The sequence below is a fragment of the Dendropsophus ebraccatus genome, chromosome 4 (assembly GCF_027789765.1).
Source record: "Dendropsophus ebraccatus isolate aDenEbr1 chromosome 4, aDenEbr1.pat, whole genome shotgun sequence".
Classification (NCBI taxonomy): Eukaryota; Metazoa; Chordata; class Amphibia; order Anura; family Hylidae; genus Dendropsophus; species Dendropsophus ebraccatus.
Window position 1 is genome coordinate 19,196,597 of NC_091457.1, and position 25,286 is coordinate 19,221,882.

General features: G+C 45.6%; 1 protein-coding gene and 1 long non-coding RNA gene across 2 annotated transcripts in view; one reads left to right on the plus strand and one right to left on the minus strand.

The window, feature by feature from the left end:
- The window catches only part of LOC138787910 (C-signal-like), a 30,022-nt gene extending 27,187 nt beyond the window's left edge, over positions 1–2,835 (minus strand). The window contains exon 1 of the mRNA XM_069965223.1: positions 2,608–2,835. Coding sequence (XP_069821324.1) covers positions 2,608–2,742 — 135 coding nt within the window. The 5' untranslated portion in view covers positions 2,743–2,835. The remainder of the gene's footprint in view (positions 1–2,607) is intronic.
- On the plus strand, positions 2,590–23,439 carry LOC138787912 (uncharacterized). Its single transcript, XR_011362529.1, has 3 exons — positions 2,590–2,789; positions 21,462–21,492; positions 23,299–23,439. It is a non-coding gene; the product is annotated as an uncharacterized lncRNA (long non-coding RNA).
- Positions 23,440–25,286: the final 1,847 nt, after the last annotated feature.

Consider the following 25,286-nt stretch of genomic DNA (forward strand, 5'->3'; position numbering starts at 1 on the left):
AAATTCTGATGTGTTTTTTATTTAGCCAAGCGGCACTAGTATCAGCCATAGGTGTGAGGTGCAGCACTCTGTTTCTTCCCTGAACCGCATAGTAGTGTACATACTGACCCCGATCACCCCACAGGATAGTAGTGTACATACTGACCCCGCTCACCCCACAGGATAGTAGTGTACATACTGACCCCGCTCACCCCACAGGATAGTAGTGTACATACTGACCCCGCTCACCCCACAGGATAGTAGTGTACATACTGACCCCGCTCACCCCACAGGATAGTAGTGTACATACTGACCCCGCTCACCCCACAGGATAGTAGTGTACATACTGACCCCGCTCACCCCACAGGATAGTAGTGTACATACTGACCCCGCTCACCCCACAGGATAGTAGTGTACATACTGACCCCGCTCACCCCACAGGATAGTAGTGTACATACTGACCCCGCTCACCCCACAGGATAGTAGTGTACATACTGACCCCGCTCACCCCACAGGATAGTAGTGTACATACTGACCCCGCTCACCCCACAGGATAGTAGTGTACATACTGACCCCGCTCACCCCACAGGATAGTAGTGTACATACTGACCCCGCTCACCCCACAGGATAGTAGTGTACATACTGACCCCGCTCACCCCACAGGATAGTAGTGTACATACTGACCCCGCTCACCCCACAGGATAGTAGTGTACATACTGACCCCGCTCACCCCACAGGATAGTAGTGTACATACTGACCCCGCTCACCCCACAGGATAGTAGTGTACATACTGACCCCCATCACCCCACAGGATAGTAGTGTACATACTGACCCCCATCACCTCACAGGATAGTAGTGTACATACTGACCCCCATCACCTCACAGGATAGTAGTGTACATACTGACCCCCATCACCTCACAGGATAGTAGTGTACATACTGACCCCCATCACCTCACAGGATAGTAGTGTACATACTGACCCCCATCACCTCACAGGATAGTAGTGTACATACTGACCCCGCTCACCCCACAGGATAGTAGTGTACATACTGACCACATACACCTCACAGGATAGTAGTGTACATACTGACCCCCATCACCTCACAGGATAGTAGTGTACATACTGACCTCCATCCCCTCACAGGATAGTAGTGTACATACTGACCCCCATCACCTCACAGGATAGTAGTGTACATACTGACCCCCATCACCTCACAGGATAGTAGTGTACATACTGACCCCCATCACCTCACAGGATAGTAGTGTACATACTGACCCCGCTCACCCCACAGGATAGTAGTGTACATACTGACCACATACACCTCACAGGATAGTAGTGTACATACTGACCCCCATCACCCCACAGGATAGTAATATACATACTATATGAAGCTATATCAAGGACAGCAGAGCAGGGAGATGCTGCCAGGAACCGCCCTGGTGACTCCTGGGTCTGGCAGCATTAGAAGAATCTAACCCATAGTGCACAAGGGTGAGGAGTTTTTTACCTTCATCCTCGGCACCGTTGTCATGTACTTTGTAGGCTAATCCATATGCTAATGAGGCGGATAGGTGCACCGGGGGCGGGGCCACCACCCTGAGTGCACTGATCTGCCCCTCCCTCCTAAAGAATATTGGGGCAATGTTCTGCATTATTCATTACAGAAGGCCGATCCTGTAACATTTACATATCTAGGAAACAAAGCTCCTGAAAACAAACCCTTCCCTTCACCCTCAGCACCCCCTGCGCTTTAGGGACATAGAAGCAGGTTATGCTGCCTTCACACGTAACGATTATCGTGCGAATTTGCGCGATAACGATCGAATTAGAACGACAATCGTACGTGTAAACGCAGCGAATGATCAAACGACGAGCGAGAAATCGTTCATTTTGATCTTTGAACATGTTCTCAAATCGGCGTTGATCGTTCGCAAAAAATTCGCAGATCGTTCCGTGTGAACAGTCGTTCGCCGATATAACCAATGTGTGAGATGGGCTTAAGCCATCGCAAAACTAATTTTCCGTACGATATATAGTACCGCCTAAACGCTGATTGTTATGAAAAAAAAAAAATCGTTACTCCGACATCGTTAATCGTACGATCGGGCCAATTATCGTTTCGTGTAAACGCAGCATTAGATGCTCATATAACAGCCTTGTGCAATCTAATTTTTTCCATTTCAGTGCCACTTTGGGCCATGTTCACACACTGCATTACTGCAATGCATGCAATTTTTTTTATTTTTTTTTTTTTTCATATTTTGCTTAACTTTCAAGTGTTCACACATGTATTTTGTTAGAGGGAAAAATCCGTTTGTTTGTTTTTTATCTGAGTTTTATGCCCCTGTGGTGTAAAGCCAAATGACCAATAACAAAACTTAGCAAAAACGCAATGCGTTTCTTTTTCTATATAACTCACTGTTAACAAAACGCAACCTGGCCTTAGGGTTATATACTATTATAACAGTGTGTGGGTGAACGTGCCCTGGATGTAGAAGCCGCACTGGTGTGTACAGGGGCTTCCAGCACCTGTCTGGCCCCGCCCACAGGACGCTCTTGACCTTCGGCACGTGGCGCTATCCCCGGCAGTGTGGCGGTCAGAGGCATGTGTCACGTGTCCCCCTCACCTCACAGCGCGGACCCTCCGGATTACGGCACGTCGCGAAGATCTTCTCGGGGGGCTGAGGGTTTGCTACAAATTTCTTGATGAGCTCCAGCCCGATGCCGCGGTTAGAGCCGGTAACGAGGACGCTGCGCATCATGGTGACTGTCCCGGAGACTGCACGGAGCGGGCGGTACCGTCACCTCAGTGAGTGTGAACAGCCTCCTCCCCTCCGTGCGGGGACTGACCAGTCAGGGACGGCTGCCAGACACCGCCACACACCCTGTCAGCGCCGGAGAGCACCGCTCCTTCTGGGGAGATGACTGGTGGGGGGTATGTAGAGGGATTATACCATAGAGATGACTGGTGGGGGGTATATAGAGGGATTATACCATAGAGATGACCGGTGTGGGGTATATAGAGGGATTATACCATAGAGATGACCGGTGGGGGGTATATAGAGGGATTATACCATAGAGATGACTGGTGGGGGGTATATAGAGGGATTATACCATAGAGATGACTGGTGGGGGGTATATAGAGGGATTATACCATAGAGATGACCGGTGTGGGGTATATAGAGGGATTATACCATAGAGATGACTGGTGGGGGGTATATAGAGGGATTATACCATAGAGATGACCGGTGTGGGGTATATAGAGGGATTATACCATAGAGATGACCGGTGGGGGGTATATAGAGGGATTATACCATAGAGATGACTGGTGGGGGGTATATAGAGGGATTATACCATAGAGATGACTGGTGGGGGGTATATAGAGGGATTATACCATAGAGATGACTGGTGGGGGGTATATAGAGGGATTATACCATAGAGATGACGAGGCTGAAGTTGGTTTCTTATTCAGAGGATTTTTCTTTCTCCTGTTGTAGCTATTATTCTTACAGAAAATGTATAATATTCATACCCTACCGTAAGTGAGGGGCCCTGAGGGGACCGGTGATAAACACGGCCAAAAGGAGCCCACGGTTGGTATAAAAATGGGCTTCAAAAGTAAAAACAAACAATTATGATTTAAAAATAAAAATTACTTTGGGCCACTGATATCACACTGATACTACACAGAGAGGGGGGACCCCGCATCACACTGATACTACACAGAGAGGGGGGACCCCGCATCACACTGATACTACACAGAGAGGGACCCCGCATCACACTGATAATACACAGAGAGGGGGGACCCCGCATCACACTGATACTACACAGAGAGGGACCCCGCATCACACTGATACTACACAGAGAGGGACCCCGCATCACACTGATAATACACAGAGAGGGACCCCGCATCACACTGATAACATACAGAGAGGGGGGACCCCGCATCACACTGATACTACACAGAGAGGGACCCCCCCCGCATCACACTGATAATACACAGAGAGGGACCCCGCATCACACTGATAACATACAGAGAGGGGGGACCCCGCATCACACTGATACTACACAGAGAGGGGGGACCCCGCATCACACTGATACTACACAGAGAGGGGGGACCCCGCATCACACTGATACTACACAGAGAGGGACCCCCCCCGCATCACACTGATACTACACAGAGAGGGGGGACCCCACATCACACTGATACTACACAGAGAGGAGGGGACCCCGCATCACACTGATACTACACAGAGAGGAGGGGACCCCGCATCACACTGATACTACACAGAGAGGGGGGGACCCCACATCACACTGATACTACACAGAGAGGAGGGGACCCCGCATCACACTGATACTACACAGAGAGGAGGGGACCCCGCATCACACTGATACTACACAGAGAGGGGGGGACCCCACATCACACTGATACTACACAGAGAGGAGGGACCCCGCATCACACTGATACTACACAGAGAGGGATGCCCCGCATCACACTGATACTACACAGAGAGGAGGGACCCCGCATCACACTGATACTACACAGAGAGGAGGGACCCCGCATCACACTGATACTACACAGAGAGGGGGGACCCCACATCACACTGATACTACACAGAGAGGGGGGACCCCACATCACACTGATACTACACAGAGAGGGGGGACCCCGCATCACACTGATACTACACAGAGAGGGGGGACCCCGCATCACACTGATACTACACAGAGAGGGACCCCGCATCACACTGATAATACACAGAGAGGGGGGACCCCGCATCACACTGATACTACACAGAGAGGGACCCCGCATCACACTGATACTACACAGAGAGGGACCCCCCCCGCATCACACTGATAATACACAGAGAGGGACCCCGCATCACACTGATAACATACAGAGAGGGGGGACCCCGCATCACACTGATACTACACAGAGAGGAGGGGACCCCGCATCACACTGATACTACACAGAGAGGGGGGGACCCCACATCACACTGATACTACACAGAGAGGAGGGACCCCGCATCACACTGATACTACACAGAGAGGGATGCCCCGCATCACACTGATACTACACAGAGAGGAGGGACCCCGCATCACACTGATACTACACAGAGAGGAGGGACCCCGCATCACACTGATACTACACAGAGAGGGGGGACCCCGCATCACACTGATACTACACAGAGAGGGGGGACCCCACATCACACTGATACTACACAGAGAGGGGGGGACCCCACATCACACTGATACTACACAGAGAGGAGGGGACCCCACATCACACTGATACTACACAGAGAGGGGGGGACCCCACATCACACTGATACTACACAGAGAGGGGGGACCCCGCATCACACTGATACTACACAGAGAGGGACCCCGCATCACACTGATACTACACAGAGGGGGACCCCGCATCACACTGATACTACAGAGAGGGGGGACCCCACATCACACTGATACTACACAGAGAGGAGGGACCCCGCATCACACTGATACTACACAGAGAGGAGGGACCCTGCATCACACTGATACTACACAGAGAGGAGGGACCCCACATCACACTGATACTACACAGAGGGGGACCCCGCATCACACTGATACTACACAGAGAGGAGGGACCCCGCATCCTACTGATAATACACAGAGAGGGGGGACCCCACATCACACTGATACTACACAGAGAGGGGGGACCCCGCATCACACTGATAATACACAGAGAGGGGGGACCCCGCATCACACTGATACTACACAGAGAGGGGGGACCCCGCATCACACTGATACTACACAGAGAGGGGGGACCCCGCATCACACTGATAATACACAGAGAGGGGGGGACCCTGCATCACACTGATACTACACAGAGAGGGGGAACCCCTGCATCACACTGATACTACACAGAGAGGGGGGACCCCACATCACACTGATACTACACAGAGAGGGGGGGACCCTGCATCACACTGATAATATACACAGAAGGGACCCCGCATCACACTGACAATACACAGAGAGGGGGGACCCCGCATCACACTGATACTACACAGAGAGGGGGGACCCCGCATCACACTGATACTACACAGAGAGGGGGGACCCCGCATCACACTGATACTACACAGAGAGGGGGGACCCCGCATCACACTGATACTACACAGAGGGGGGACCCCGCATCACACTGATACTACACAGAGAGGGGGACCCCGCATCACACTGATACTACACAGAGAGGGGGGACCCCGCATCACACTGATACTACACAGAGAGGGGTCCCCGCATCACACTGATACTACACAGAGAGGGGGGACCCCGCATCACACTGATACTACACAGAGAGGGGGGACCCCGCATCACACTGATAATACACAGAGAGGGGGGACCCCACATCACACTGATACTACACAGAGAGGGGGGACCCCGCATCACACTGATACTACACAGAGAGGGGGGACCCCGCATCACACTGATACTACAAAGAGAGGGGGGACCCCGCATCACACTGATACTACACAGAGAGGGGGGACCCCGCATCACACTGATACTACACAGAGAGGGGGGACCCCGCATCACACTGATACTACACAGAGAGGGGGGACCCCGCATCACACTGATACTACACAGAGAGGGGGGACCCCGCATCACACTGACAATACACAGAGAGTAGTTCCAGCTCTTATAGTGGTCTGTATGTACAGTGGGGCAAATGCCAAACTGCACCACGACGGCATCGAGGATGAAGATAAGAGACATCCCATCATCCATGGCGTCTCCGCTGCAATAGGGACATATCAGCGGGTTAGATTTCTCTCACCTCCAGGTAGTTCCCCTTTAAGGCCAGGTCTGTCTATGGGAGGGATCGCGCGCCTCCATTTTCCACGTCTCTCCACTTGAGACGAGGAGAGCGGAGGCGCGCGATCCCTCCCATAGACAGACTGTATGTCACTGAGGCAGGCGGGATTCGGCAGCGGAGAGTTCCGTTGCAGAATTCCACCTATTTTACTCTGTGTGAACTGGCCTTAAAGGGGAACTACCTGGAGGTGAGAGAAATCTAACCCGCTGACATGTCCCTATTGCAGCGGAGACGCCATGGATAATGGGATGTCTCTTATCTTCATCCTCAATGCCGTTGTGGTGCAGTTTGACATTTGCCCCACTGTACATACAGACCATTAGGAGCACTGGAGCCCCTCTCTGTGTAGTATCAGTGTGATGCGGGGTCCCTCTCTGTGTCTTATCAGTGTAATGTGGGGCCCCTCTCTGTGTAGTATCAGTGTAATATGGGGCCCCTCTCTGTGTAGTATCAGTGTGATGTGGGGTCCCTCTCTGTGTAGTATCAGTGTGATGCGGGGTCCCTCTCTGTCTATTAGTGTGATGCGGGGTCCCCCCTCTGTGTAGTATCAGTGTGATGCGGGGTCCCCCCTCTCTGTGTGATGCAGGGTGCCTCTCTGTGTATTAGTGTGATGCGGGGTCCCCCCTTTCTGTGTAGTATCAGTGCGATGCGGGGTCCCCCCTCTGTGTAGTATCAGTGCGATGCGGGGTCCCCCCTCTGTGTAGTATCAGTGTGATGTGGGGTCCCCTCTCTGTGTCATTTTTTTGTGCCTTGATCTCTAGTTTTTATTATTATCTTATTTGTGTAGGTGCGCCGTATTGATCAATTTTTATTATTATTTTTTTTTTAATATAATATAATAAAAAATTATTTCTGGCGTTCACCGTGCGGGATTAATGTTGTTTTATTTTAATCGTAATATATATTATTATTAATTATTATTATTATTTAATTATTTTTTTTTATGTTTTATTTATAAAATGGGAAAGGGGGGTGATTCAAAATTTTATTGGGGAGGGGCTGTTATGTTTTTTAAAACGTTTTTTTTTAAAATTTATTTTACACTTTTTACGTCACAGGAGTGCAGCTCTGCAGGGGTTAATGGTGGGCCGTCATTACCAGTACTAATAGCAGCCAGTCCCCATGTGATATGATGTGAGCTCAAGTTCCACGGTGATGTCTGATTCCATATCTTGGCAGAATCCAACTGCCCTGTGGATGGTGTAAGCTATTAGGCTATGTTCACACTATGTATGAGACCGGCCGTTCCGTGACCCCGGCCGGGTCACGGAACGGCCGGTCTCTGCCCAGATCATCCCGGCCGGATGATCTTTCGGCCGCAGGGTTCTGATGGGGGTGCATCAGCGCGCCTGCATCAGAACCTCCCATAGCACACAGTGAGGCGAGTGTCCGGAGCCGTTCGCTCCATTGTGTGAACTGACAGGGTTTCCTACGGCCGCAATTCATTGAATTGCGGCGGCAGAAAACTGACATGTCAGTTATTTGCGGCCCCGTGCCGGATCCCAGCCGCAGCGCATACGATGTGTGTACGCTCTGGGCGGGATCCCATAGAACAATAGGCATTGTTCACCTGTACAAACAATGGCCATACTTTTACGTAGTGTGAACATAGCCTTAAAGTGTTTGTAGCTGTAACCTGTTCAGGTTGTTACCTCCCGTGCCTTTAGCTGAAGAGTTTGTAGTTATAGACAAAAAGATAAGGAGGGAAAAAAATAAAGATTCCTAAACCAGATATATTGTCTGCAAGCCTTTTGTATGTATGCGACAGTCTTAAGTGACAAACAACCAAACGATAATGTTAGTGGTGGGAAAAAAATAAAAAATTCAGTAAGCAAAGTGGTACATTTGTGTAAATGGCTAATTTTTGGACATTTGCTTTAAACTTTAGCACAAGCGATGTAGGTCTGTGGCTTAACTTGATGTTACTCCAGAGAAACTCCCATGTGAGGCAGCCAGATATGGCACAAGGTACTGTGTGAAAGGGCAGCACAGTAGCACTAAGATTTAAAGGGGTACTCAGGTGGAAAAACATTTTCCTTTTAAATCAACTGGTTTCAAAAAGTTATATAGATTTGTAAATTACTTCTGTTTAAAAATCTCAAGTCTTCCAGTACTTATCAGCTGCTGTATGTCCTGCAGGAAGTGATGTATTCTTTCCAGTCTGACACAGTGCTCTCTGCTGCCACCTCTGTCCATGATAGGAACTGTCCAGAGCTGTAGCCAATTCCCATAGAAAACATCTACCATGCTGTATAACCTGCGCCCAATGTTTTTCCTCTATAGATTTGTATAGGGATGGGAAGAGAGTAAAATGCCAGAAAAAAAAATAATCCTAAGGGAATAGTACGGTGAAATAAAATTATTTTAAAATCAACTGGTGTCAGAAAGTTATACAGGTTTGTTTACAAATTTTTAAAAATCTCAAGTCGTCCAGTACTTATCAGCTGCTGTATGTCCTGCAGGAAGTGGTTCGTAACAAGAACTGTCCAGAGCAGGAGAGGTTTTCTATGGGGGATTTGCTACTGCTCTGGACAGTTCCTGACATGGACAGAGGTGGCAGCAGAGAGCAATGTGTAAGACTGGGAAGGATACACCACTTACTGCAGGACATACAGCAGCTGATAATTATTGGAAGTAGTAAAAGCGAATTTACGGCAATACGGATGTCCATTCCGTAATTTTTAGCAGGTTGTTTCAGGACTAGAAAATATTACCGAACGTGTGAATAAGGCCTAAGAGAAGCAAATCACACAGATGAGTAAAGAATATTATACTCAGGCCCTAGTCTCCCGCCTCATGCACAGTTTGTATATACAGATGATGTGCTATGGACTTGACCTGTACTCCTAGCATCATCATTTATTATGACGCTGTGAGCTCCAAAGCTTTTTAAGGATGCCTGGATTTATCTGACAGATTTCTGAAGCCAAAGCCAGGAATGGATTTGAAAAGAGGAGAAATTGCAGTCTTTTCTTTATGACCTGTTCTCTGTTTGTAGTCTGCGCCTGGCTTTGGCTTCAATGATCTGTCAGATAATTCTCTGTGTGAAGGAAGGAACCAATGATATAGCTCCCAGCTGTATTTAATAAATTGACTATGCAGCTCCCCTACAGTACCCCATACCAGCCTTGTCTGCAGTAGTATGTGTATATGCAGGGAAATCGTTTTTTTTATTGACGCGTGAGGTGGAGTTAGTCACCTGGGCAGAGAGCTGTCTGTGACTAGTAACGGCTCTGTGCCCTATACGGGGATAATTAGACCACTAGCGGGTCCCTGCCTGTCAATCATTCTCGTAGAGAGCTGTGACTACTTTCCTGCATATACACATACCGCTGAAGACCGTGCTGGTATGTTAGGGGAGCTGCATGATCTTGCTGACTGGTTCCCTTTAAAGCCTTGCAATACTGTACTGACACAGCTGATGAATGATTGCGGGAGTTACAAAGTCCAGTGCAAAGCACACCCTCCATATATATGGACCATGTGAATGTAGTCATTTATTTTTATGGCAATGATCCGATATAATTACAAACCGTATTCTTCTTTCACCAGTTTTTGGTAGAACGACTTGTGTGCTTAGTTGTTTTCTTGCTGCGTGAGCCACATACTGGTGATTCCGCTCATGGGCAGATGTCCTGACATTTTCCTCTGGAATTTCCTGGTATAATTCAGATCTCATTGTTCCATCAAACTATCCTTGCCCAAATGCTGCAAAATAGGCCCAAAGCCATGATCCTGCCTCCACTGTCATTCACAGATGGTCAGAGGCTTTTACTCTGGAATACATAATACCCCACACTTAACCCTTTCCCTGCCAAGGACATATCTGATACATCATAGCAGGGTGGTAGTCCTAGGGAGTCCTGGGCTATATCCAGGTTTTCCTGGCAGCCAACTTCTCCAGATGCCGGGACAGTGCCAGTTAGTGGCCTGTCACTTCAGAGACTGCTTTAGAAGCTGCAGCAGGACACCAGGGGAGCCTGTACAGGTAAGTATAATCTTTATTATATTCTCTACAGTGTCATCAGCCTTTGGCTGCACATCACTGGTACACGTTGCAGTATCTGCCTGATTCTCCCGTGTAATATGGCCCATAGGTACAACTCTCTGAATGTTCTTAAATGGGTATTCCGGGAAAAATTGACTTTTCCCCTAACCACAGAATAGTGGAAAAGTAGGAGATGGCAGGGGTCCGACCCCTGAACCCACTGGCAATTTCGTATCGGACCCCGCCAGCTCTGTTATGAATAGAGACCCAGACCGGCACGCGACCTGCGGCTCTAGTCATTTCTATGGAGTGAGGAAAAGAGGCGAGTACAACGCTCTTACAGTTTGCTCTTTCAGTCTCTCCATAGGAATGAATAGAGCGAGCGGGGTCCGATACGGGGGTCAGACCCCCTGCAATCTTCTCCTTTTCACCTATCATGTGGATAGTGGAAAAGTACATTTTTCCTGGATGAGTCCAACGCTCATAGAGAATGACGGAGCGCTGGACTCTCCTGTCATTCTCTATGGGTGTTGGACTCATCTCTCAGCACGCGCGCCGGGCTGCAGCGGCTGAGATCTCCGTCACCCGACCACCTCCAGAAGCGGGACCCGGCGGGATTAGGTGAGTATAGGGGGCTCTAACGGGGGGTCGGGAGCCTGTCACCCCGGCACGGGGGTGACAGGTTCCCTTTAAGTTTGAATGGAACATCATGGGAGAAATCTGAGATTGACTCCACTGACTCTCTCCATCCAACCTGACAGCAGGAGAGGATCTGCAGAGAAGAATGGCAGAAAATGCCCAAATTCAAGTGTCAACCTTGTAGCCTCATAGCCAAGATGACTAGAAGCTAAAATTATGTTAATTTGTTTTCCCTGAGTACCATTGGCATCACAACGATAGGGGTATTTTCGCCCCTGCGAGCCCCCGGGAAAAAGGAATTTTTAATGAAAACAATAGCAAAGCTTATTAATCCCTCCCACAGGAAGTATAAATATGAAATATGAAAACAGGATCAATAAATTCTCTTCCTTCCTTAAAGAACTTGTTCTATTTAGGTAAATCCTCAAAGTTCTAAGCACATCTAGAAGGGAAAAATCAACATCCTCCTGGGATGGATCTGAAGGAGAGAAAACTGGAAGAACAATAGGTTCATTAATGTTCACAAATGAAGCAACCTTGGGTAGAAAACCAGGCAAAAATTTTAGAATCACTTTGTCCTCAGAGAAAATGATGTACGGAGCAGACGATCCAAGAGCTTGAAGCTCCCCGACACGTTTGGCAGAAGTAACAGCCAAAAGAAGAGTACATTTTAAGGTTAGCAATTTCAAATCCACCTCTTCCAAAGGTTCAAATGGGTCTAGACATAAACGTTTGAGAGCAAAGGAGAGATCCCAGGAGTGGACATGTCTGTTTACTCAAGTTCTCAATCTTGTAATAGCCTTGATGAAATTTTTCACTTCCATGATTTGAAAAAGTCTACAGCTGAGATGCGCTAAAAAGGGCTGCTATTTGAACCTTAATAGATCCTGGTGGAAGACCCTTGTCAAATCCCTCTTGAAGGAACTCCAGAAGTTGAAGAGTAGAGGGTTTAACAGAGCTCAACTGTTTAGATGAAAACCAGGTTTGAAATATCTTCCAAATACGAACATACGAAGCGTTCATGGAGTCACTACGTGCATAAGATAAGGTTCGGAGGACATTCTCAGAGAAGTCTTCAGGACCTAATAAGGTCCTCTCAGTCTCCAGGCTGTGAGACTGAGGCTGGCTAGGTCCTGGCACAGGTAATGTCCCTGGGATATTAGATCGGGTTGTAACGGAGGTTTCCAGAACTCACCCCTGCTCATGTTCACGAGCAGGGTGAACCACGACCTCTTCAGCCAAAAAGGTGTAATTATGATCACTGAGGCCTGATCCAATCTGATCTTCACCAGAACTCTGGGAATCATAGAGATGGGCGGAAATATATATGCCATCTGAAAGTTCCATAAGATTGACATTGCATCCACCGCCGTCGGATTGTCGGCTGAATACAGGGAACAAAAACTCCTCAGTTTGGCATTGTTTGCTGAGGCCATGAGGTCTATCTGAAGATTTCCCCATCTTTGGGTTAACTGCAGGAACACTTTCCTCGAAAGCGACCATTCCCCTGGAACCATCAGTCTCCGGCTCAAACGATCTGCCAGCGTGTTATGAATACCCCTGATATGAAGAGCAGATAGTCGGGCTATTCGGGGTTCTGCCCATCTGAAGATGTACTCCACTTCCCTGAGAAGTAGAGGCGATCTGGTACCTACCTGCTTGTTGATGTAGGCGACACAAGCAGTGTTGTCTGTCCTGATCCTCACGGCTTTCTGCAACAAAATCGGAGCAAAGTGTAGAAGGGCTAGGTAGATAGCCCTGAGTTTCCATACATTTGATGGAAGAGACGCTTCTTGGCTGTTCCATGTCCCTGATACAATACTCTCTTCTAGATGGGCACCCCACCCCGAACCTGAAGCATCCGTGGTGATCGTGATCCACTGGGGTTCGGTTATGGAGGCTCCATGCTTCACCAGGTTAGGGACTGTCGGGTTTCTGAAGATAGGACATGTAGTACTTCCAAGTCTTCTAGGCTCCGATTCCAAGTAGTCAGGACTTTTCTCTGGAGGTACCTCATATGCCATAACACCCACAGAACTGCCTCTGCAGCTGATACAAGGAGTCCCAGGAATCTCCTTAAAGTCCGAAGAGACACTTGACGAGGAACGAGAAACTGGGCACCCTTCTGGATACGTAACATTCTGGGTGTTGACAGGAACAGCTTCATTTGCGTGGAATCTATGATGAAGCCCAAGAAAGTCTTTATTCTGGATGGAATCAATTCTGACTTCTCCTGGTTGATCAGCCACCCTAATTGCTGAAGAATGTCCAAGACCTAATTCAGCTGAGAGTTCAGAAGATTCTGAGTGTGAGCCATAATCAACCAGTCGTCTAGATAGGGAATAATCTTTATTCCCTGAAGTCTGAAGATAACCATCATGGCCGACACCACCTTTGTGAACACAAAGGGGGCCGATGTTATGCCAAAGGGAAGAACCTTGAACTGAAGGTGTCTTACCTTCCCTTGGAGCTAAATAGCAATCCTCAGACATTTTCTGTGTGCTGGCAGAATGGGAATGTGCAGATATGCGTCCTGGAGGTCTATAGATACCATAAAGTCGCCCTCCTGGAGGATGGTCTTTACGGATCGGATGCAAAATTTCTTTTTTACCATGAATTTAAGTAACGCAAATCTATAATAAGCCTCCACTTTCCGGACGGCTTCAGCACAAGAAAAATTGGGAAGTATACTCCCAGACCGATGTCTAACAGAGGAACATCTTCTAGAGCTTTGATGGTCAGAAGGTGAAGAATTTCTTCTTCTATAATCGGGTGCTTTACTGGACCTAAATAACGAGACCTTGGGGGAGGGAGCAGAAATAAAGGAAGCGCGTAACCACTTTGAATAATGCTGAAAACCCACACATCTTTTATTAGTTTTTTCCAAGCAGGAAGAAACAGAGTAAAACAACCTCCAACAGGTGTACCTCTGGCGTCAGAAGTCTGTTTTTTTGGTAGAATCCTTGTTTTGTTGCTTGCCCGTCCCTCTTCTATTGTAATATTTTCCTCTTCCTCGGGACTGGTAACGACTTTTTCGACGTTGAGGCGATCTGCCTCTACGAAAGGATCCACAAGGTCTTCTATACGATCCACTAGCAGAAGAGAGGGGCAGGGACTTCCCCTTCTTGTCAGACATGATTTTATCTAGTTCTGAGCCAAACAATCGGCCCGGCTGATACGCTAGATTGCATAAATGAAACTTGGAGTTAGAATTCCCAACCCAAGGTTTCAACCAGAGGGCACGGCGACCAGCAGTTGACAAGGCCATTGTCTTGGCTGCTAAGCGAGTCACTTGTGAAGCTGTATCACAAACAAAGTCAATTCCCATATTGACTTTCTTGAATGAACGGAGGACCTTGTCCCCGTTCACTCCAGACTCAAGATCCTCCTGTACCTTAGCCAACCACCTTCTAAGACTTCTGGATACCTCAAATGAAGATATAGCAACTGCCCCTTGGGCAGCTGCTGCCATGTAAGATCTTTTAAAGGCTGCTTCAATTCTTCTATCCATCGGAGCTTTAAGATTAGAACCATCTTCAGCATGCAACACAGTATTTTTAGATAGTTTGGCTATCGCAGTGTCTACTTTGGGAGGATCAGCCCAATCATTGCATTGCTCTTCCTTGAGGACATACAAGGTCTTGAATTTTTTACTTAAAACCGGACCTTTTTCCGGTTATTTCCACTCAGTATACAGCATGGACATGGATGTTTCTCCGATCGAAAAAGCCCTAGGCTTTTTTGAAGCGGAGGCGCCATCCTCTATTTCTTCAGGGTGGATTTCAGCCTGAACAGCTCTGCGTAGCTTATAGACACTGTCCATAGGGAAATAACCCTTGAAAATCTCTTTTTCATCCTCAGAAGGTGAAGATGAATCAGATGAGGATGAAGAACCAACCTCATCTATCACCTTAAATTCTGACCCCTAGGGTAGAAAAAAAGATAAGCTTAGCTTGGATAATCATATCCCTGCTATGCACCCAAATAACACATACTCATAGGCTGGGAGACAGAAGGAGAAATACTACGCTTAGATTTCTTCTTATGACAGGAATGATGACAATCTCTATTAGCAAGGGATTTTTCAACAAAATCCTTAACCCATATGGCGACATCCTGCGTATCAGGTTCTCCAGAATTTTTTAGGCGGCACGAAGTACAACGTACTGTAATACAGTGATTTTCAACCTTTTTTGAGCTGCGGCACACTTTTTATACTTAAAGTGTCACTGTCGTGAAATTTTTTTTTGCAGAAATCAATAGTCCAGGCGATTTTAAGAAACTTTGTAATTGGGTTTATTATCCGAAAAATGCATTTTTATCATGAAAAAGCAGTTTGAAGCTCTCCCCCCTGTCTTCATTGTTCTCCTATGGAGAGAGCTAAAGAAAAGACCAAAACAGGACAACAAAGAGTTAATCTACAAATCCCTCACGGGATATCTCCTGTGACCATCACCAGTGACCTGTCTGAGCTCGGATTACAGCTGTCACCCAGCTCCATGCCTGTAATCCTCTGTTATCTGCTTTCTGCTGTCGGCTAACTCCCTCCTTCCTCCTCCCCCCTCCCCTCTCCCTAGAGCAGACAGGGTACGACTCCTGCAACAAGTCACAATTTTCAGATTTTTCAGAGTGGATGAAAAAGAGGAAGGAGGGGAGGACCTGGGAAAAGGCTTTTTACATGCAGATAATGGCAGATTTGGCTGATAAACCCAATTACAAAGTTTCTTAAAATCGCCTGGACTATTGATTTCTGCCAAAAAAAAAAAATACGACAGTGACTCTTCAAAAAATTCCCGGGGCACACCACCAACCAAATTGGCACAAAATGACACTAAAACAGTACATATTATACATGTAGTTAATAATATAGATTCTAAATGTATTTATACTCACTCAGTGTGAAACCTGGGCCTGTTTTCTTCTCTCCTGTGCTTCTCCCCCCTTCTTCTCTCCTGTGCTTCTCTCCACCATACTTCTCCCCCCTGCTTCTCTCCTGTGCTTCTCTCCACCATACTTCTCCCCCCTGCTTCTCTTCACCATACTTCTCCCCCCTTCTTCTCTCCTGTGCTTCTCTCCACCATACTTCTCCCCCCTGCTTCTCTCCTGTGCTTCTCTCCACCATACTTCTCCCCCCTTCTTCTCTCCTGTGCTTCTCTCCACCATACTTCTCCCCCCTGCTTCTCTCCTGTGCTTCTCTCCACCATACTTCTCCCCCCTTCTTCTCTCCTGTGCTTCTCTCCACAATACTTCTCCCCCCTGCTTCTCTCCACCATACTTCTCTCCTGTGCTTCTCTCCACCATACTTCTCCCCCCTGCTTCTCTTCACCATACTTCTCCCCCCTTCTTCTCTCCTGTGCTTCTCTCCACCATACGTCTCCCCCCTGCTTCTCTCCTATGCTTCTCCCCCCTGCTTCTCTCCTATGCTTCTCTCCACCATACTTCTCCCCCCTGCTTCCCTCCTATGCTTCTCTCCCCTATGCTTCTCTCCTGTGCTTCTCTCCACCATACTTCTCCCCCCTGCTTCTCTCCTATGCTTCTCTCCCCCATGCTTATCTCCTGTGCTTCTCTCCACCATACTTCTCTCCCCCCTGCTTCTCTCCTGTGCTTCTCTCCCCCGTGCTTCTCTCCTGTGCTTCTCTCCACCATACTTCTCTCCCCCCCTGCTTTTCTCCCCTGTTTCTCCCCCATCCCCAGGTTTCTCCTGTTTCACAGGGGCACCATAGTTTGGGGAACTTGCCCCGCGGCACACTGGTTAAAAATCACTGCTGTAATATATATATTATCAAAAAATAAGACATCATGAATATCAAAAATGGAACCTTAGAGTTGATAAAAGATGGTGCGTACGATATTCATATCCATCCGGCAGAGGATTTTCACATCCCACACAAGCTAGATGTTTACGCTTGGCGGTTCTTTTCCCAGATGGGATAGTTTCCATTGCAGACATCTAAGTATAAAATTTATATAAATATATAAACATAAATATATAAATACAAGTAACAGGCCTAGCCTGAAACATATAGTGGAAGAGTGTATATTCGAAAAACGGCCTCTAGATGGCAGCAAAACACTACTTACATTAATTCCAATAGGCACAGTTCCTAGCTGAGAGAAAACAGCAGAAGCGTCGGCAGCACAGAAAAACTCTATAGAAGCCGAAGGCAAGACTTCAGGAAGTCAGACCTAGTCTTACCTGCTGTAGGGATCTCTTTTAAATGAGGAGACAGCCCGGCAACCCATAGCGTACGAGCGCTGTGCGCGCTTCCGGCCACAAACGACGTCACTGCGCTGCGCCGCTGGAGGCGTCCCTGGAACGCAAGTGCATGTGCGCACACGCGCAGGCCGTTGGGATGATGACCCGGTACTCCCGCGTCACCAAGATGGCGGCCACAACACCAGGATCCCGGATACTTTATCCTAGGCTACAGAACTGGAACTCCGGCCGAGCCTATGGGGAAACAAGTACAATAGCAAGACGATCCTGCTCCTGAGAAACCTGAACATAAAGGTACAAGAATAAAAAAAAAACAACAAATATATAGCAGGAGGAAGCAAGGTCCCTTGGGGCTAGGTTAGGACGAAGAAAAAAAGACGTGTTACTAAGAGAGGGGGGGGGGGCTTATTTATACTTCCCGTGGGAGGGATTAATAAAGCTTTGCTATTGTTTTCAATTAAAAATTTCGTCGCAGGGGCGAAAATACCCCTATCGTTGTGATGCCAATGGGACGTAAGGGAAGCAGGAACCACTGCTTCAACTACTCCCCCTAAGGGCTGTGTAAAGGCTCTGAATACTTATTTAATTTAGTTTTTCAGGTTCATCTTCCAGGTTTTTCTGAAGATGATCATACAAGTTGGACTTCTTTAGACCTGGGCCCCTAAGAAAACATAAACATCTATTGCAAAACCTACTGTATATATCCTTCAGTATAAAAGAGACTAAAGCCGCCTTCTCATCAGAAGGAACATTAAGGATTCTCCTTAAACCCTTCTACCAGGGGTCTTCCTGCTTCTATAGCCGAGCACTCCTTAGTTTTACCAAGAATTTGGAGTGCAAGCTATGTATTCTTAAGGCACTATTACACAATGTAATAGGTCATGCTCTTTTAACAAATGTCTAGCCATGTGACATGTCGTATTGTCTTGTTGTATATTTTACACTGGTTGATGAATCTGGGCCTAGGTTTTCTCCTGGGTTGCAAAAGTCCAGCAATGTTCCCATGCACTGGTATATAGGAAGTGTTAGGGTCCTATTACACGGAGCGATTTTTAACGATAAACGATCGAAAACGAGATTGTTTATCGTTAACCTGAAATCGTTCACCATATTACACAGAACGATGGTCGTTAGTTACGATCGTTATTATGATCGTTTACTTCCTCTGATCACAGCAAAACAATGAACAATGTGCAATTACACTGAACGATTGGTGAACGAATATGGAATTACAGCGAACGACTAACGATAATTTTAGGTTCAGATCTAAATCAGCGATCAATGACACACGACCAATTTTTCGATCGTTGCCTGCAATTACGCAACGATTATCGTTTAAATTTGAGCGATATAACGATTTTTCGCACAATAATCGTCCCGACAATCTCTGCAATCTGTCTGTAGCACGGAAGGTGTCCTGCAGAGTGGATCTCGGAGCTCCCCGCATCATGATTAATTGTGATGTCGGGAGCTCTGATACTGTTGAAATGTTTGCGGTACAGTACTGACACAGCCAAGCGGCAGTGTCAGTATACCAGCGTGAACTTTCAAGTAGTATCGGAGCTCCCAATAGCACACCGGCCGCGCTATGGACAGATTGCGGAGATCGTGTGAATGCCCCCTAACTGGCATTACTTTCTGTTTATGTGGATGGTCTTTGCAAAGTAAGGGTGCGTTCACACTGAAGAAAAGAGGCGGAAATTCCGAGCGGAATCCCCGCCGCAGACTTAATGTTATGTATGGGGTGCCTCCGCCTCTTTTCCTCCCTTAAGTGACAAGGGCGGTGTCCAGCCCCAGTCACTGATTGGCTGAGTGGTCAGTCACTCACCCGGGTCTGTGATATTGCAGCTAGAAGAGCTGCAGGACACCGGCGGCTGTGCAGGAGAAGAGGATGGATAAGTTTACTTTGTGTATTATTTTCCGGGTGAAGCTTCCACCCCTGCCTTCCTCCTTTCGTGGGATTCTGCAAATTCACTTGGCTACATAGTATTTTGTGGAAGATGTGGGCAATGCTTCTGGATGCATAAGATCATTTTTGCAAGCTGCTGTCGCCCCCTTCTGGCCTGCTGAAATTGTGAAAAAACAGACTGACACAGTTTACACAGGTTGTGTTTTTATTGCAGTACTGTTGCGGTATCAGCTACACTTAAAGACATAGGGGGAGATTTATTAAACATGGTGTAAAGTGAAACTGGCTCAGCTGCCCCTAGCAACCAATCAGATTCCACCTTTCATTTTCCAAAGAATCTGTGAAGAATGAAAGGTGGAATCTGATTGGTTGCTAGGGGCAACTGAGCCAGTTTCACTTTACACCCTGTTTGATAAATTTCCCCCATTGTGTTTAAAAATGGACAAGGTGGTTTCGATACAGATTTGGGCTATATTCACACTACGTAAAAGTACAGCCGTTGTTGCCATTGGCAACAACGGCCGTACTTTGTACACCTGTGAACACCTCCTACATTTCTATGGGATCCCAGCCAGAGCGTATACACATAGTATACGCTCAGGCCGGGATCCCATGCGGACCCGCAAATAACTGACATAACATAAGACCTGTCAGTTCACACAATGAATCATCCCCATAGCGGTAAGGTTTGTGAGATTAGGGGCAGTTCACATGTCATAGCATGAATGTTGTATACATTATAAAATGCCCATGTGGCAAGTTATATATTGGCGAAACCATACATCTAAAAAAGACAGGATATCAAAGCATAAATTGGCTATTGCCCTTACCTCATCACTTCACAGAGGCCTGACACAACATATCCCAATTGCGTTTTTAGGTTATTGACAAAGTGATAGCACCAAGAAGGGGATGCAGTATAAAAAAAACTCTAGGGAAGGCTGCAGGGAAGCATTCTGGATTCATACGGCTCAAACCCTGCTACCCGCCGGCTTGAATAGAGAATATGATTTGTTGACACATTTACGCCCAACTTTTCCAGTTAAAATATAGAGTTCGGGATATACTCGCTGTATAAGACTACCCCTCTTCCACACTTTCCATCGGTACCTTGATTGTGTAAATGCGACTTTTTGATCACTTTTTAGTACAATTTTTCCAAATTTCATGTGACAAAAAAATGTGCAATTAATTTTTTTGCACTTAAACCATTTACAAGATCAGGAATGCCAAAATTTTATAGTTTGGGCGATTCCGCAAACTATTTTGTATTTATTTATAAAATGGGGAAAAGAAGGTGATTTTACACTTTTAATATGGGATGGGATTTTTATTATTAAAAAGACTTAAATTTTTTTTTTAACTGTAATAACTTATTGCTCCACTAGGGGGCGTCAACATACACTTTACTGATTTCTCATATAGATTATTGAAGCACACAATGATCAGTGAAATGGATTTCTCTGGGTTGTAGGGCCATTGGGACGCTGAGGCCTGGCCAGCTAAAAAGCAGGGATGCCCCCCTTGTGATCGCATTGCGGGGGGGGGGATCTTGCCAGCAGACATTAGGCATGGCTGGTTTATAGCCATTTAAATGCAGCTTTCAGCTTTGACAGCTTCATCTGAATGGCTAATTAATGCCCGAGGTCCCCGGCTGCAAGGGACGTGCGCTGCTGTCATCCGGTCGCTGCATACAGTGGGGATGTGGCCGTTCTTGAGCTCCCCACACTGTATGTGGCATATAAGAAGACCCCCAACTTTACAGCAGATTTTTCGGGGTTAAAAATTTGTCTTATACAACGGAAAATACAGTAATTCTCTGGAAGTTTTTATTTACAATATGTTTTTTTTTAGGATCTAATTTGATTCTCTGTTCCCTTTCAGATATCCATTATTGATTGATTAACCTCTGGTGGTAAGTTGATCTCCGTGATACTTACTGACACCACCGCTCGTCACGATCACGGTGACGTAGGAGCGAGTGCCGCAGGCCAGCACGTGTTTATATAATCTTCATGCTTCCTATTCCATATATAAGATAGTCAAATGCACTATATGTACCAGTAGCTGAGTAAGGCGAAATGCGTCCCTGTCTGGTAAGCAGAGCCTGATATATATATATATATATATGCACAGATGTCAGTAAACTTCTTTTACAGAAGAATTGGTGAGTGCCGGGAACACTTTTTCTCCATTGGATTCATTGACCAACGTTACCATTCCCACATTTTCAGGCAACATGCACCCAACATGGATGCTGCATATACACCTGAACACGGCATGCCCTGGAAGGTGTCAGCAATGCTTCATTTTTGTAAGTCTTTGTCTCCCCCTTGTGGAATACAAAAGGCAGGTCCTGACAAGGATGAGCAGCTTGGTGCACACAGGGCTTTGGCATAGACAGAACACTGATAATGTCATAACAAAACTCCTCAGCAGCTGAGCATAGTAACCTCTAATACGGTCCTGTCTTTTAGCCAAGAAAAGTAAAGTCTGCATGTACAGTCAGCTGGGACCAGGCATGGCAGGGGGACAGAAGAGGCATGTTTGGGGGGGGGCTTAGCAAGTTTGAAACTTTATCTGTACACAAAGCTTGGTGGTTGCAATTCTGAATAGAGGTACAAAAGCCTACATAAAGTATACATTTTTTACTTTTGATTTCCAGCAACTTTTGACATGTCTTGAAAAGTTACTGATTGCAGTGAGTCTTGCTCTTGAGACCTGCTGCAATTCCAAGATACAACAAGGTAAAGTCCGCTTGACTCTACGGCTTTCAAACAAATCTGACTTGTTTGCTCCATTATAGTCTATGAAGCGAATTATGGTACTTTTACACGGAGCGATAATTCGCCCAATCGCACGATTAACGATTTTGAATTAACAATGTTTTTTTTATAACGATCAGCGTTTAGGCGGAACGATACATTGTACGGAAAATTTGAAGCCAAAACCAGAAACGGACTATAAACAGAGATCAGGTCATAAAGGAAAGCCTGAGATTTCTCCTCTTTTCAAATCCACACCTGGCTTTGGCTTCAAATCTTTGGCAGATAATCTGTCAGATAATCTTTCTGTGTAAATGGACCCTAAGGGTCCTATTACATGGAGCTAGTTTAACCATTAACGATAAACTATAGCAAACGAGATTGTATATTGTTAACCTGAAATCGTTCAGCATATTACACAGAACGGCGGTCGTTAGTTACGATCGTTACTATGATCGCTATTGCGATTGTTACTAAGTTTATTTCACCTGATCCCAGCAAAACAATGAACAATGTGCAATTACACTGAACGATTAGTGAACAAATACGGAACTTGAGCGAACGAATGTGGAATTACAGCGAACGATTAGCGAACGATTAATGATAATTTTAGGTTTAGATCTATCAACGATCAACAACATACGAACGATTTTTCGATCGTTGCCAGCAATTACACAGAGCGATTATCGTTTTAAATTCAAACGATATAACAATTTTCCGCACGATAATTGTCCTGTGTAATTGGGCCCTTAGTAGTAAGATCCAGTTCGATCAGTAACTTTTAACATGTCTGAGGACCTGTGAAGTGTTACTGTAGATGATTCATGGTTATATATAATATATATATATATATATATATATATATATATATATATGTGTGTGTGTGTGTAATATATATATAAATGCGATGATAAAAGATATATTAATAGTCCCTATGTCCTCTTCTTTCCTTCCAGCCTCTACCACATAGGTTTTGCAGTTCCTGCCTTCTTTCTGGTGACAACCTCATTCTATTACACTGACCTTGACAGCATTAATGTAGATGTCATTCCCTGTCAATTTATTGGCCAGTAGGTATCAATAAATCTTTCTTTCAATAAATCCTTCCTTTTCCTTCCATAACTGTGGAGAGGGTGGATACAGCGTAAGGACCACCTGGAAAGCTGGGATACAGCCATAGCCATAGGCTGTATCCCAGTTTTCCAGGCGGTCCTCAGGCTGTATCCACCCTCTCCACGGAGCGGGCAGACAGCGGGAATCAGAAGCCGAGAGTTCAGGTTAATACGAACTTGAACCTCGGCAGGTTCGCTCATCTCTAGTTATAACGTTATGGATCAGTGTAAGTTGTACAGAGCTCAGGGTTAGGGTGTTGTTGCATTTCACTTACCGTGCCACAAGTTAATATTGTAATATGGTCACAGTGTGTTCTGCTTGGGTGTGTTCTGATTTTTAACTATTGCCTGTGGGCTGTTTTCCTTCAATAATAAAATGTTAACCTTTAACCGATATCCGTTTTATGGACAGATTTTATAATGACACGCTAACATTTCAGAAAATAGCGGTATTTGTGCTAATCGTATTTAATGAGCTTCTCACGCCATTCCTTGTAAGTCACCTTCCCTCAGGTCCAGGCGGCTACAGGGCACAGGATTTGCTGTTTGCCTTGAAATGGTAATGGTAACAGAGAAACAGATTCTAGGTAAAGATAGCGTTAAAACACTAGTGGTGACTATACATACCCAGCTAGTGATAAATATACATACCCAACTAGTGATAAATATACATACCCAACAAGTGATAAATATACATACCCAACAAGTGATAAATATACATACCCAACAAGTGATAAATATACATACCCAACTAGTGATAAATATACATACCCAACTAGTGATAAATATACATACCCAACTAGTGAGAAATATACATACCCAACTAGTGATAAATATACATACCCAGCTAGTGATAAATATACATACCCAACTAGTGAGAAATATACATACCCAACTAGTGAGAAATATACATACCCAGCTAGTGATAAATATACATACCCAACTAGTGAGAAATATACATACCCAACTAGTGATAAATATACATACCCAGCTAGTGATAAATATACATACCCAACTAGTGATAAATATACATACCCAACTAGTGATAAATATACATACCCAGCTAGTGATAAATATACATACCCAACTAGTGAGAAATATACATACCCAACAAGTGAGAAATATACATACCCAGCTAGTGATAAATATACATACCCAACTAGTGAGAAATATACATACCCAACAAGTGATAAATATACATACCCAGCTAGTGATAAATATACACACCCAACAAGTGAGAAATATACATACCCAACTAGTGATAAATATACATACCCAGCTAGTGATAAATATACATACCCAACAAGTGAGAAATATACATACCCAGCTAGTGATAAATATACATACCCAGCTAGTGATAAATATACATACCAAACTAGTGAGAAATATACATACCCAACAAGTGAGAAATATACATACCCAACAAGTGATAAATATACATACCCAACAAGTGATAAATATACATACCCAACAAGTGATAAATATACATACCCAACAAGTGAGAAATATACATACCCAGCTAGTGATAAATATATATACCCAACAAGTGAGAAATATACATACCCAACAAGTGATAAATATACATACCCAGCTAGTGATAAATATACATACCCAACAAGTGATAAATATACATACCCAGCTAGTGATAAATATACATACCAAACTAGTGAGAAATATACATACCCAACAAGTGATAAATATACACACCCAACTAGTGAGAAATATACATACCCAACTAGTGATAAATATACATACCCAACTAGTGATAAATATACATACCCAGCTAGTGATAAATATACATACCAAACTAGTTATAAATATACATACCCAGC